This window comes from Oncorhynchus clarkii, chromosome 17, assembly GCF_045791955.1.
Source record: "Oncorhynchus clarkii lewisi isolate Uvic-CL-2024 chromosome 17, UVic_Ocla_1.0, whole genome shotgun sequence".
Lineage (NCBI taxonomy): Eukaryota > Metazoa > Chordata > Actinopteri > Salmoniformes > Salmonidae > Oncorhynchus > Oncorhynchus clarkii.
Window position 1 is genome coordinate 65,279,236 of NC_092163.1, and position 16,487 is coordinate 65,295,722.

General features: G+C 41.7%; 1 protein-coding gene across 1 annotated transcript in view; it reads right to left on the reverse strand.

Annotated features, from left to right (window-relative positions):
* The window catches only part of LOC139371277 (inositol 1,4,5-trisphosphate-gated calcium channel ITPR1-like), a 144,442-nt gene extending 129,381 nt beyond the window's left edge, over positions 1-15,061 (reverse strand). Inside the window, exons 1-2 of the mRNA XM_071111561.1 lie at positions 14,916-15,061; positions 5,969-6,082 (exon numbers count right to left, since the gene is read on the reverse strand). Coding sequence (XP_070967662.1) covers positions 5,969-6,060 — 92 coding nt within the window. The 5' untranslated portion in view covers positions 6,061-6,082; positions 14,916-15,061. The remainder of the gene's footprint in view (positions 1-5,968; positions 6,083-14,915) is intronic.
* Positions 15,062-16,487: the final 1,426 nt, after the last annotated feature.

Genomic DNA, 16,487 nt, shown 5'->3' on the forward strand with positions numbered 1-16,487 from the left:
CAAAGCCATAATTCTTCAGCCTCCTGGAGGTTGAAGAGGTGTTGTTGCGCCTTCTTCACCACACTGCCTGTGTGGGTGGACCATTTCAGTTGGTCAGTGATATGTACGATGAGGAACTTTCCACCTTCTCCACTGCTGTCCCGTCGATGTGGCTAGGGGGGTGCTCCCTCTGCTGACGTCCAAAATAATCTCCTTTGTTTTGTTGACGTTGAGTGGGAGGAAAATTTCTGACACCACACTCCCAGAGCCCTCAACTCCTCCCTGTAGGCTGTCTTGTCGTTGTTGGTAATCAAGCCTACTAAGGTTGTGTCGTCCACAAACCTGATGATTGAGTTTGAGGCGTGAATGGCCAACGCAGGCATGGGTGAACAGGGAGTACAGGAGGGGGCTGAGCACACACCCTTGTGGGGCCCTAGTGTTGAGGATCAGTGAAGTGGAACTGTTGTTTCCTACCTTCACCACCTGGGGGCGACCGTCAGAAAGTCCAGGACCCGCACAGGGTGGGGTTCAGACCCAGGGACTCGAGCTTGATGATCAGCTTGGAGGGTACTATTGTGTTGAATGCTGAGCTACTGTATAGTCAATGAACAGGATTCTTACATAGGTATTCCTCTAGATGGGATAGGGCAGTGTGCAGTGTGATGGCGATTGCATCGTCTGTGAACCTATTAGGACTGTAAGAAAATTGAAGTGGGTCTAGGGTGACAGGTAAGGTGGAGGTGATATGATCCTTGACTAGTCTCTCAAAGCACTTCATGATGACAGAAGTGAGTGCTACGGGGCGATAGTCATTTAGTTAAGTTACCTTTGCATTCTTGTGTACAGGAACAATGGTGGCAATCTTGAAAAATGTGGGGATGGCAGGCTGTGATAGGGAGAGATTGAATATGTCTGTAAACAGACCAGCTGGCTGGCGTGTTTACGCATGCTCTGAGGACGTGGCTAGGGATGCCATCTGGGCCGTCAGCCTTGCGAAGGTTAACACGTTTAACTGTCTTACTCACCTCGGTCACGGGGAAGGAGAGCCCACAGTCCTTGGTAGCACTGTGTTATCCTTATCGACCCATCGTGCCGACAACATCAAGAGCCTTTCCAGACTCTGAAGTCAGGAGGACTTGGAGTTAGGTGGCAGAGAGACTGTTAACCCTGCATGCATCACCAATCAGCATCACAGTGCATAATGGCACTACCTCATTGTATCAACGACAAGATTATTGGTCAAGAGGCGTAGAGGGCAGATTGCTGTGGGAACTGTCCATCAAACTCAGTATGCCTAATTTTCGCCGAGCAGGGCACAGTGCTCTCTGGAGGCCGCACATTGAGAGAAGCTACAGTATAAGGACATAAAGGCCTGAAATCAAGCAGTCTAATTAGTGGATGAACTATGTTTCATCCTCTACCTGCTGTAAGGGCATTCATAGCAATACTAAGCCAGTCTGCTCACTCAGAACTAAACCAAACCTTCTGAGCTAAAAATAAACGGAGCAAGAACAGCTTTAGCTGAAATTTCCTCTGAATTCCTGGCTGAAATGTGTATTAAGGGGGTTTTATGAAAATAAATATTTGGTTTGGGAGAAGCTGGTGAAATGAGGAGTATTAAACGATTGGGGCTGTGCCTGTAAATAAAGCTTTTAGGTGGTTAAAACTCTTGGGTTTCAAGGGCTCTAGATTTTTTTGCATTATTATTACTAATACTTAGTATTACATGGCTATTCACATTTAGCCTAACTTTTAAACATCTAAATCCATTGAGCCTTATTAAACTTAACACAGCTGACTTGATAGAGGCACTTGGAATTTTAACACCTGAACATCTGTGAATGGCATTCATCAAGCACTCTAATATATAATAATTTAACAATATATGCCATTTAACAGATGCTTTTGTCCAAAGTGAAATGCAAACTTGTAGTGTATTTGAGTTTTGAAAAAGTTAGTATAGTTAGTATTTCCTCTTTGAAATGTCAGATCTGATTTGTCCTAACAAAAAAATGTAGCAACCCCCTACAAACTATTCCAGTAATTATAATCCACATAATTTCCATTTCCTGTTGCTGCAGGATTATTTTCCTGCTGTAGCAAACTGGCTCAAATTATACTGAACAAAAATATAAAACGCAACATTTAAAGTGTTGGTCCCATGTTTCATGTGTTGAAATAAAAGATCACAGAAATGTTTCATATGCACAAAAAGCTTATTTCTCTCAAATGTGGTACACAAGTTTGTTTACATCCCTGTTAGTGAGCATTTCCCCTTTGTTAAGATAATCCATCCACCTGACAAGTGTGGCATATCAGGAAGCCAATTAAAACAGCATGATAATTACACAGGTAGTACACCTTGTGCTGGGGACAATAAAAGGCAACTCTAAACTGTGCAGTTTTGTCACACAACAATGCCACAGACATCTCCAGTTTTGAAGGAATCTGCAATTGGCATGCTGACTGCAGAAATTTCCACCAGAGCTGTTGCCAGAGAATTTAAGGTTAATTTCTCTACCATACGCCGCCTCCAATGTTGTTGTAGAGAATTTGGCAATAAGTCCAACCGGCCTCAATACCCCAGACCATGTGTAACCACACCAGCCCAGGACCTCCACATCCACCTTCTTCACCTGCGGGATGGTCTGAGACTAGCCATCTGGACAGCTGATGAAACTGTGGGTTTGCACAACCGAAGAATTTCTGCACAGATTGTTAGGAACCGTCTCAGGGAAGCTCATCTGCTTGCTCGTTATCCTCACCAGGGTCTTGACCTGACTGCAGTTCGGCGTCATAAATGACTTCAGTGTGCAAATGCTCACCTTTGATGGCCAGTGGCAAGCTGGTTCCAAAAGGGTTCTTTGGGTGTCCCCATAGGAGAACCCTATTTGGTTCCAGGTAGAACCCTTTCCACAGAGGAGCCAAAACGGGTTCTCCTATGGGGACACACAAAGAAGCCTTTTGGAACCCTTTTCTCTAAGAGTATGCGAAGGAAATGTGTTGCGCTGCATGAGGCAAATGGTGGTAACAGACTGACTGGTTTTCTGATCCACACCCCTACGTTTTTTTTAAGGTATCTGTGACCAACAGATGCATATCTGTACTCCCAGTCACGTGAAATCCATAGATTTGAATTTATTTCAAATGACCGATTTCCTTATATGACCCGTAACTCAGTAAAATCTTTGAAATTGTTGCATGTATTTTTTGTTCAGTGTAAGATCCTACATCTGTACAGTCATGCATGCATACCTTTTACGTACAGGTGGTCCGGGGGAATCAAACCCACGACATTGGCGTTGCAAGCGCCATTCTGTACCATCTGAGCTACAGAGGACCACTCTCTGTCTGATTCCTATTTTGGTGCAGCCATGCGAGATTGGGACTAAGTCCTCATATGGATCATCATTCTTGGAGCATTCTGCTGAGCCATTAACACTATTGGTGTCTGATAAGAGTTGTTGCTCTTATAACCTGTGTAGCAACACATTACACAAGGCACAACGTTGTATTGACATGTTACATAGTATTGTTAAATAATAACATTTATGGAGTTGAATGTTTATTGTAATTACACAAGTGGAATAGAGACCGTTCCTTATTCTACTTGTGTAGTAACACTCAACTCCCTTCATTTGTCATTATATAGCACACTCAAAGCACTTATTAAAATAATATGGAACTACAATGCTGTTACTATAGTATTTACAGTGTTACTACACAGGTATAACACCCATGGAATAATCCATTTCATAAAAGCTCAGTCCATTATAGGCCTCAGATTTACTCCTGGCTGCAAAACACAGGATGCTTGGCAGGTAGTCGGAAAGATAAATATGACACCTCGATGGGGTTCTGGAGCCAGTCCAGTCAGCATTTTCCATTTATAGCCTGTGCAGGCTATGTATTGTAGGACATTATTATATTGTTTAAATTTTTAAAAACACACTGTAAGCATATCCCCAAGGGAAATGAATTGGGTTACGATTGCCTAAAACTATTTGTTTTATTTAATAATATCTTGTCCATGCATCACATGGATGACCTGAATTGTACAGATCATGGATAAATGTATCTGTATGAATTACACATTATTTAAACAATACAATAATGTCCTACAGAACAATACAGCCTACACACTACAAGGAAAATGCTAGACGTCATTCAACTGAATTTCTATGCAGAGCCTGTAAAGAGGTGTAATAATGTAAAGAGGTGTAATAATGTAAAGAGGTGTAATAATGTAAAGAGGTGTAATAACGTTGATGTAAAATCAGCAAAGGGCAGCAGTCTTGCTCTGTGCTCCAGGAAGCAGCCAGCCCAGGCCAGACCCCTGTTACAGTAGTGAACAGAACTGTCCTCTCAAAACCAGCTGCAGACCAGGTGGCTCGTTACAAAGCTTTATAATGGTCAGTATGATACACAAAGACAACCAACAGTATCACAGCCTCCTGTACACTGCCTGCTGTTTCTAAATATAGCTCATTCCCTTCAGCTCATCTCCTAACAGAGAGCAACCACAACAGAGAGGGGACCAGGGGGAGAGAAAAAAAATGATTACCAGGCTGGCAGCTTGACAGCCGAGTATGGTCAAGGTGCTGCTCTTCAAAGCCATGCACACATTTGTTTCCATGGCCTGGTTACGCAATTTGTGTAAGAGCAGGGGCTTCTTGAGAGATGGCAGGGTAAGGCTTGAATGGGGGCCCAGCAAAGGGCCAGATAGTGATGATGTATGATTAAGAGGCATGGATGACAATGCTAAAAAGGAGGCTAAGAGTGGAGATGGCAACACAGATACCGTGTTCATTTTCACTGAGGGAAAAGAACAACAAACAGGCAGGAGCAGAAAATAGAAGGGAGGAACAGGAAGGAGACGAGGCAGTTTCGCAGCTCTGACACCAGAGAACTAGAAGTGTTGTCAAGCCCATCAGCCTTGTTGTGAATTCAGCTCATGCTTCAGTCAATGATCTCCCTCAACCCTCACTGAGCCGTGATGAAAATTTAGGCATGAAATTCTGTTAAATGGGTGTGATCACACAGGGGAAGGACGAGTTAAAATGTTAAAATGTACAGTTTAAAATGTACAGTTTAATTTGAGCAATCGCTTCTGTTTAAATGTATACAGCATAAGCTCTCAATATTTAAATTCAAACACAGGAAGCAAAATAATTTAAGCCACTTAGGACCATCATTTCATGGTTTTACAATTGGTACAACTTGGAAGAGACAAAAAGGACAGCCAACACATCCTATAAACAGCCAACACATCTCCTGCTCCGTATCCCACTGACACTATCCCATTCAATATAACATTTCACTTGTTCAAACACATTCCTCTCTTCCCTGACACTCACCGTCCCTACTGTTTCACTTTCTCCTCCCCCTCACCTTTAACCCCCTCACTTCTGTGTCCTCAGTCCTCCCTCTCTACATCCTCAGCTGGACTCCAAAAATGTTCTGTGACCTCTGCCTCTCACACTCCAGCTCCAAACACTCTCTCCCTATCCATTTCTCAAAATGTCTTCTAAGGGCATAGAACATTATCACCTCAACGACAAGCATTCTGCAATCTAGCTTTTATTATTATATGCTCCACCACTTCAGCTGAAACCGGCATTACTTTAATAACAATGGAATGAGTAAAGCTTTATTCTGCTAATAACACTAGAGGAGCAAACATTATTAAAGCTTGTGAAATAAAGCCATGACTCTGACTAAGCCATTAAATAAACCCCTACATTATTTGACATTATCACCTTGGCAGCAGTTCCAGCTGTCTCCCTGGCCCCCAAAACCAACCAGGTTCATTATTTCACTGGTACCTGGCTCTGTGTGTATGTGCATGTTTATGTGTAAATGTATACCAACCCGTGTCTGACATTGGATGTGTACTGTGACAGACATGAATCTATGAGCATGTGCGTCTTTCAAGTTGAGAGGGATTGGATTCATATGCAGCAGTATAACAGTAGGCAGACAGACATACCCTAAAGTGCTGATAAATCCACTGGTGGAGCCCTCTGCATAGAGAGAGCAGATGTCCCCGATGTGGAGGAAACTGGACATCTTGTCTGACATGTTGCCTCACCCTGGACTGTGCCTGGAAAAGATGGAAGAGACAAGAGTTGGTGTGATAAATATACCACACAGATGTACAGTCATTTACCCTGATAAATACTGCATATTTAACCTGTAGGCCTAGAGCTATTACCATGTAATTACATAGCAGTTCCTATGTATAACATTGTTACTATAGATAGATTTTTATTTAGACTCATGCCTAGTTGCAGTGTACAGTAAAATTATTGAGCTCCGAGCTCCAATAGTGCAGGTGTGAATGAAAAAAATATATATATATATTACACACGCATTTACAACTGTTTTTTATTTATTATTTCACCTTTATTTAACCAGGTAGCCCAGTTGAGAACAAGTCCTCATTTACAACTGTGACCTGGCCAAGATAAAGCAAAGCAGTGCGACAAAAACAACAGAGTTACACATAAACAAATGTATAGTCAATAACACAATAGAAAAGAGAAATTACAATTTAGCATTAATACTGGAGTGATAGATGTGCAGATTATGTACAAGTAGAAATACTGGGGTGCAAAAGAGCCAGAGGGTAAGTAATAATATTGGGATGAGGTAGTTAGGTGTGCTATTTACAGATTGGCTGTGTACATGTACAGTTATTGTTAGCTGCTCTGACTGCTGTCGCTTAAAGTTAGAGAAGGAGATATAAGACTCCAGCTTCAGAGATTTTTGCAATTCGTTCCAGTCATTGGCAGCAGAGAACTGGAAGGAAAGGCGGCCAAAGGAAGTGTTGGCTTTGGGGATGACCAGTGCAATATACCTACTGGAGCACGTGCTACAGGTGGGGGTTGCTATGGTGACCAGTGAGCTGAGATAAGGGCTTTACCTAGAAAAGACTTACAGATGACCTGGAGCCAGTGGGTTTGGCGACAAATATGCATTGAGGGCCAGCCAACGAGAGCATACAGGTCGCAGTGGTGGGTAGTATATGGGGCTTTGGTGACAAAACGGATGGCACTGTGATGGACTACAGCCAGTTTGCTGAGTAGAGTGTTGGGGGCTATTTTGTAAATGACGTCGCCAAAGTCAAGGATCAGTAGGATAGTCAGTTTCACAAGGGTATGTTTGGCAGCATGAGTGAAAGAGGCTTTGTTGCGAAATAGGAAGCCGATTCTAGATTTAATTTTGGATTGGAGATGCTTAACGTGAGTCTGGAAGAAGAGTTTATAGTCTAACCAGACACCTAGGTATTTGTAGTTGTCCACATATTCTAGGTCAGAACCCTCCAGAGTAGTGATGCTAGTCGGGCGGGAGGGTGCGGGCAGCCATCGGTTGAAGAGCATGCACTTAGTTTTACTAGCATTTAAAAGCAGTTGGAGGCCACGGAAGAAGTGTTATGGCGTAGAAGCTCTTTTGTAGGTTTATTAGCAGAGTGTCCAAAGAAGGGCCAGATGTATAAAGCCTTGGCCAGGTCGATGAAGACGGCTGCACAGTACTGTCTCTTATTGATGGCGGTTATGATATCATTTAGGACCTTGAGCATGGCTGAGGTACACCCGTGACCAGCTCGGGAACCAGATTGCATAGTGGAGAAGGTACGGTGGGATTTGAGATGGTCGGTGATCTGTTTATTAACTTGGCTTTCGAAGATTTTAGAAAGCGCGGGGGGTGTTGGCCGGGGTAGGGTGCTGAGATGTTGCTGCAGGGGGTGCTGAGATGTTGGCTGGGGTAGGGTAACCAGGTGGAAAGCATGGCCAACCGTGGAAAAATGCTTATTGAAATTATCATGGATTTATCGGTGGTGACAGTGTTTCCTAAGGAGGTGCTCTTACTCTCCATGGACTTTATAGTGACAAATGTGACAATGATGGTTTGAGCTCTGGATGCTGATTGGTTGAAAGCCTTGGTATATCAGACCGTATACCACAGGTATGAGGAAACATGTATTTTTATTGCTCTAATTACATTGGTAACCAGTTTATAATAGCAATAAGGCACCTCTGGGGTTTGTGATACTGTACATGGCCAGTATACCACGGCTAAGGGCTGTGTCCAGGCACTCCGCATTGCATCATGCTTAAGAACAGACCTTAGCCATGAATATATTTGCCATATACCACACCTCCGTGGGCCTTATTGCTTAAATATAAAATGTACATTGGGGTGTGGGCAGGGTAATTGTCCATTGAAAGGCAGGGGGGGGAGGAGTAGTGGCTATTCAGCATGATAAAATGCCCATTGGGGTGGGGGCAGAGTAGGATGTCTGTATTGCCAGGATCTGAGTGATGGAATTGGGGAGAACAGGCCATGGCTCAGGTGGCTTAGGTTCCTGATGATCTTCTTCGGAGAGGGTCATTAGTCATTAGTCATTCAGTTCAGTTACTTTCCCTTTCTTGGGCACAGGGATGATAGTGGTCATCTTGAAACAGGTGGGGATAACGGCCTGAGCTAGAGAGAGATTGAAAATGTCCAAAAACACAACAGCTAGCTGGTCTGCACATACTCTAAGGGCACAGCTAGGGATGCCGTCTGGTCCACAGTTTTTGATTTGGGTAAGTTTTGGAAGAAACCATTGGTATCACATCTATGCATTTTTTCTAAATCCGGTGTCTGAGTTGGTGTATTCATTGATGTTATAAGGGCGGCAGGTAGCCTAGTGGTTAGAGCGTTGGGCAAGTAATCGAAAGATTGCTAGACTTAATCCCCGAGCTGACAAGGTAAAAATCTGTCGTTCTGCCCATGAACATGGCAGTTAACCCACTGTTCCTAGACCATCATTGTAAATAAGAACTTGTTCTTAACTGACTTGCCTAGTTAAATATAGGTTAAATAAAAAATACCCAGAGGTGACCCGGAACATACTCCAGTCCACATGATCACCACAGTCTTGGTGCTTGGATTCTGATTGGTCAGACCAGCGTTGTACAGACCTGATTACCAGAACTTCCTTCTTCAGTCTTTGTTTGTAGGAGGCAGGGATCATAATGGTGTGGATGGGCATATAACACGAATGTCTAGCAACCCAAAAGGTTGAGTGTTCCAACTTCATCATGGACAACTTTAGCATTTTAGCTAATTACCAACCTTGCAACTACTTACTACTTTTTAGCTACTTTGCAACTACTTAGCATGTTAGCCATCCCTTTAACTTAACTCCCAACCCTAACCTAGCTAACGTTAGCCACCTAGCTAACATTAGCCACAACAAATTGTCATTCGTAATGTATCATAAGTATTGGAAATTCATAACATACTGTACAAATTGGAATTTGTGCATTTCGTAACATAAACACATTTTAATTTGTAACATATACAAAAAGGATGATGGTCATCCACAAATTAATACACCCATACGAAACATATCATACTAAATAGAGTGTCTAGGAATAAAACAAAACGCTATGAGATCAGGTCGCAGAAGCTTGCAGTCAAAATAAAATTAGATGCTTGCTACTTTGGTTAACTACGTGACTAAATAAGTCTGTTTTCAACAAATCAACTATTTTAGACTATTGTATATTGACCAAGCAAGAAAAATAAACATGCAATTATGACTGAGTGAATGAAGAAAATAATTTAGAAACAAACGCTTCCAGACGTTTAAATGGTCTGTCGAAGTGAATGTGTTAAGATCAGGATTAATAGTATAAATGGTTAGAGTTCCTGCCTGTGGATCAGAACAATGCAGGTTTCCCTCTTGAAGGAGATACACTACATGGCCAAAAGTATGCGGACACTACTCCAAATTAATGGATTCTGCAATTTCAACCACACCTGTTGCCGACAAATCTGCATAGCAAACATTGGCAGTAGAATGGCCCGTACTGAAGAGCTCAGTACATTCAAAATGGCACCGTCATGGGATGCCACCTTTCCAACAAGTCAGTTGGAAAGGTGGCATCTGCCTTGATAGAGCTACCCTGGTCAACTGTAAGTGTGGTTATTGTGAAGTGGAAACGTCTAGGAGAAACAACGGCTCAGTTGCGAAATGGTAGGCGACAAGCTCACAGAACGGGACTGCCGAGTTCTGAAGCATGTAGTGCGTTAAAATCATCTAAGCTCGGTTGCAACACTCACTACCGAGCTCCAAACTGCCTCTGGAAGCACCAGAACTGTTTGTCAGGAGCATCATGAAATGGGTTTCCACAGCCGAGCCTAAGATCACCATGCACAATGCCAAGCGTTGGCTGGAATAGAGTAAGGCTTGCAGCCATTGGACTCTGAAGAAGTGGAAACGCGTTCTCTGGAGTGATGAATCACGCTTCACCATCTGGCAGTCCGACTGATGAATCTGGGTGTGGCACATGCCAGAAGAACGCTACCTGACCCAATGTATAATGCCAACTGTAAAGTTTGGTGGATGAGGAATAATGATCTGGGGCTAGTTTCTCATGGTTCGGGTTAGGCCCTTGAGTTCCAGTGAAGGAAAATCTTTACACTACCACATACAATGACTTTCTAGACGATTCTGTGCATACAACTTTGTGGCAACAATTTTGGGAAGGCCCTTTCCTGTTTCAGCATGACAATGCCCCCATGCACAAAGCGAGGTCCATACAGAAACAGTTTGTCGAGATCGGTGTGGGAGTATTTAGAAAAATATTTCTTTAATAGTTTTAACAGCCCCTCCCGACACACACCCACTTATTTTAATTCATTAGATGGCTCTTAAAAAGAGACTTTGGGTTTCTGGAGAGGCAGACAAATGTCAGTGTGGGGTGTGTACTACTGCGTGCATTTTGCTAGAAAGGAGGAGAGACCAGGGCCCGTCTCCACAAAGCGTCTCAGAAAAGGTCCTAAGAATCCTGTTAAACCCAGTTAAGACAAAAAAAGCTCAGAGTAGGTTTTAGGATGATGTTCAGTCACTGCTCAGACAAACTCTGAGCCAGGAGTAAAATCAACTGTCAACTCTTAGTAATGACAGTTTGAGGTACCGCAAAGGAAGTGATAGTGATGACGGCTCATAGCAAATTATGGGGAATAACCAATCGCGATGAGCCAGCTGTGAAATGTATAGCAGGTTTCAGACAACCACGAGTGTGACTATACATCAAATGTTGCAATGGTAAAAAGTTTGATATCATTTTCACCTGAAACGATCACTTTGCTTACTCTAAATAGGTTGGCATGCATATTTCTTTCTTTTTTACCAATCCCAATATTTTTTATAATGTGATAGGCATTTTGCACTGAATCATACAGTATAATGGTTTAAAAGCAGAATATCTACACACTTGTCAATACTGTTAACCAACTCAATTGTTTTGGCACAGTAGTTACTTGCCGATAATGTGGGATAAAACGTTTGAAAGGTCTATCATTTTTACCCAAACGCAATTAAATGTTTTCAATTACCCACTTATAGGCATCTTTTATAACAACGTGATATTCTGCTTGAAATAACACACAGCTTAATGAAATAATTGAAAAGAAAAGCTGACTATTTATTAGTCTAGTGGTTGTAAGTATTTAGGCATACGTCATGAGAATAAGGCCTCATAAGAAATCATTGTCAAAAGTGCAAGCGGTACTGTTGCATGTAGGTCTAGATTATTTATGGGTTGTTCATGAAGGAAAGTTTTGATATTTCTATAACTCCAAAGCAATTGCCTGTCTATGGTGCAGGAAGCACTGAATCTCTGCCTTTTTCTATTATCAAGACACCTGCTGGAAACTCTTCATTAATTGGTTAGGACAGCTCATGGAGGTGTCCTAAATAGTTGTAGACTCGGTGTGCCTTATTACTGAAGAGGCTTCATGCATAGATTTTATTTTCACTCGTAAGAGTAGGAATAAAATGTCTCTATTCTCAGCACTTATGACCAATTGTCTACTCGGAGACACTTTGTGGATGCAGGCCCAGCTCTCAGACTCTCATGGAAGAGGTCATTTCCATCATCCGTGAGATGCACGCCATCCCTACGGTACTTCCCGGGGACACAGTGCTTTATGTCTGAGTGGAGGATTGTGGGCATGCACCTGTCACAGAGAAATGCAAACACCAGCTGGTTGACAGAGCGCCTGGCCATCTCTGTGCTTTTTGATGTCCTCGTCGCACTGGAACATCTAATTCCTCCACTGTGTGCTGCCAGAGTAGATCACCGTTGTCCCGGGGAGAATTCAGCTGGACTACCTCCAAAATCAACTCGCATCTGACGCACCAGGGCTGTCCCAAGTCATTTCCACCGAGGAGGATAACTATGATATATTCAGTCACACCTCGCCTTGGCGAGAAAGAATATTTCAGAACCCTTCCGATGAGAACAGCTCATCCATATTTTGCGCTCTTGTAGTCATCTAGCCAGCTACATTGTGTAATCGCATAGTAAATATTTGCTTCAGTCTTTGTTTCCTTGCTCTCGCCAATTGCTTTGAGCAATGATCAGTAGGATTATGAGCTGGGATATTCAATAAATAAAATATAAAATGCACAACATTGTGAGGGTTCACAGGGAGAGCATGTGTTAAGCTGTATTATAATAGTCACCTTCCAGTATAAAAACCATGGAAATTAAAAACAAAACTACAATTTAAGTCAGAATAGGCATCGTCTGAAGCCGAAAAAGGAAATTCACATGAGCACCACAAAGCCTATTCCACCCATACTCTACCAAGGTTTTCCAGCACACAACTTTGACCTACTACAGTAGCTATGTTGGTATTGTACTTCAAACTATGTGTAGGCAGGTTGCTTGGGATTCAAAGCTTCTCAAACAGCCTAATTTATACTCTTCAGAAGGATAATGGACTTTACAGTGTTCCGCTATTAAAATTATGTATACCAGTTTATATTCATATATCCTTTGGCTGTATGCATTTTTAGATATAGGCCTATTGTAAATGTGTATTATTGTAGCGACACCATATTTATTGCAAAAAGAAATACAAGTACAAACATAACTTTAAGCTACATATTATTTTGACAGAGGTAATGAACTGTCCATTGATCAGCACAGCAATTTATAAAATAGGACCATGTTTGAAACAAGTGGTTGTGAGCTTATGCCAATATTACACAGGTAAGCTAATAGTTACAGAAATTAGGAATGCAGACAGGCTCTAACACACCACCACCTGTTGTTATGTTTGGCACCTAATGACCAAAAAAATATGTTATTATGTTTGAGAAGGTTTGAATCCTAAGCAACCTACCTACACATAGTTGGAAGTACAATATAGTTACGGTAGTAGGTCAAAGCTGTGTGTTGGAAAACCTTGGTAGAGCATGGGGGGGAAAAGACATTGTGGTGCTCATGTGAATCTCACTTCAATTTTTTTTTTTTTTAATGCATCACCAGCTGAGTGAGCTCTTTTATACTTTTCACTACAAGACACCATGTAACTTTTGAACTAAAGCTAGTCTCAATTGTTTTTGCATTAATTAACTGAGGTCATTTGGCAAAGTTTATTCCCCAGTTCAACATGTAAATATCTCTGGGCTTTTGCATGGGCAGTTAGTCCATGACAGTATTCCTTTTATTAGAAATGGTGACGCACTCAAATTCTGTTGCGCCACAGGGCAGAGGTCCTCCTTTATATATCGGTTTAGGTCAACTGAACTTGAAATTAATGGTTTCAAATTATAGTTTTCAACACAGCTCATGCAGGTTGCTGGGTAGTGATAGGCTATGGATAACAAGAGAGGTAACTGCACAAGTAACTGCCAAAATAATGGAAACACTTCAGTAAATAAAGTATATTGCTGGGCAGGCCATTATTGTGGCTACCATGCCTATGCCCACATAGGATGACAATGCCCCTATCCACAGAGCACGAGTGGTCACTGAATGGTTTCATGAGCATGAAAACAATGTAAACCATATGCCATGGCCATCACCAGATCTCAACCCAATTGAAAATGTATGGCAGTTTCTAAAGTGGCGCCTGAGACAACATTTTCCACCACCATCAACAAAACGCCAAATGATGGAATATCTCAGAAGAATGGTGTCGCATCGCTCTAATAATAGAGTTGAACAGATTTGTAGAATCTATGCCAAGGTGCATTAAAGTTGTTCTGGTTCGTGGTGTCCTAACGTCCTATTAAGAAACTATGTTGGCGTATCCTTTATTTTTGGCAGTTACCTGTACATGAAACCTACACTCAAACAAAAGATAGCTTCTGAATGTTTTTAAGTAGGCCTCACTCTTTATGGAATATTCTGAAAAACCTACAACTCTAATTACCTAGTGTCCAAACTGAAATGTCTGCAGACCTTTCCATTAGTACAAATCCTGCCCGAAACCATTGTGCCTCAACATCCCCAATATAAAAATGATCCAAACAGAAGGGAATACTGTAGCCATCTAGAATGTAGCAAATAGGTCTAACTGACTCCATCAGAACCATCTGACAATGCTTGTTTTTACGCTTGGTTTGTTGGCCTATTCTATCATTGATGTAGGCAACACTAATTGTCTTGGATAGGCTCCTAAATCATCAGGATGAAACTAAATTAGTAGTTATATATATATATATATATATATATATATATATATATTCAATTGATACATTATCATTACATTGTTATGCTACATTGTCAGTCTTTGCTTGTTGCTTAGGCTACATTGTTACATCTTTCATTTCCTGAAGCTGTCAAATGTAACCGAGTCACATAAACCAAAAATGTATCGGTGGCCACCTTGAAATTTCTCACAGCTCATTCAAAATGCAACAATCTGACATTTTAACGTCTGAAGTTTCAGGTTTTATTCCACGATACAGACCAATTTTGGTGGTCTTGAAAACACAATGCATTAAAGACTATAGAATACATAGCCTACTATATCGAGGTAGACTATAACGCGTGGGTTCCTTGACAATTCATGTATGACGTTAGAGGATGATGCTCCTCTCAAAACTATGCTACAGGGTGAGAATCTGCATAAGACTTTACCTTCACAAAAGAAAGAATGAGGCGAAAAAATGATCGAATCGGGCTGGATCAGCAAACGTGAATTTCCACTGCGCCGTCCTCGTTTAAATCCATGATCGCCGACTGAAACTCCAGTTAGAACAAAGCTTCTTTGACAGCTGAATTTGTCCTCAGTGGTTCTTACCTCCTCCACATGCGCTTTGAAGAAACGCCCCTTTTGCTTATATTATATATATTTATTTATAAATATAAGCAAAAGGGGCGTTTCTTCAATGCGCATGTGGAGGAGGTAAGAAGCTGATTGCCACTGAGGACAATATAAATATAAATATATATATATATATATATATTGCAGCAGTGGTGTTTGGGAAATGTTGTTTCAATGATAAAAACTGTAGGCTTAACTTGTAGGCTGCGATCCATTTTATGGTATTGACACTGAAGTTTGCAATTTAAAAATAGACATATTAATAGACTTATGTGTAGAGCTGTTTTACTATTGCTGTGATGATTATTTTAGCTTAAAAGTGTATTAGGCCTTCTATTATAAACTGTGACACTATGAATAACTTTGTAGACTAAAGTGTAGGCTGAAGTGTGTCATTGTGAATGAACAATCTATTAAAACTGCAGTCTCTTTTTGGCAGTGATTTGTCCAGAGACAATTGGACCTATGTGGGTGTCTAGCATCAAAATAAATAGCATCAGAATAGCAACAGATTAATAGCTTAAAACTGTTCCTGATCTAAGCTAGTGTAGTATAGACCAAAACATCTGACCACAGGAGATTGGTGGCACCATAATTGACTGGAGCAGAATTAGAAAATGGTTAGACTGTAAACTCTCCTTCCAGACTCACATCAAACATCTCCAATCCAAAGTTAAATCTAGAATTGGCTTCCTATTTCGCAACAAAGCATCCATCACTCATGCTGCCAAACATACCCTCGTAAAACTGACCATCCTGCCGATCCTCGACTTTGGCGATGTCATTTACAAAATAGCCTCCAATACTCTACTCAATAAATTGGATACAGTCTATCACAGTGCCATCCGTTTTGTCACCAAAGCCTCATATACTACCCACCACTGCAACCTGTACGCTCTCGTTGGCTGGCCCTCGCTTCATACTCGTCGCCAAACTCACTGGCTCCAGGTCACCTACAAGACCCTGCTAGGTAAAGTCCCCCCTTATCTCAGCTCGCAAGGCACCATAGCAGCACCCACCTGTAGCACGTGCTCCAGCAGGTATATCTCTCTGGTCACCCCCAAAACCAATTGCTCCTTTGGCTGCCTCTCCTTCCAGTTCTCTGCTGCCAATGACTGGAACGAACTACAAAAATCTCTGAAACTGGAAACACTTATCTCCCTCACTAGCTTTAAGCACCAGCTCTCAGAGCAGCTCACAGATTACTGCACCTGTACATAGCCCATCTATAATTTAGCCCAAAATACTACATCTTCCCCTACTGTATTTATTTATTTTGCTCCTTTGCACCCCATTATTTCTATTTCTACTTTGCACATTCTTCCACTGCAAATCTACCATTCCAGTGTTTTACTTGCTATGTTGTATTTACTTTGCCACCATGG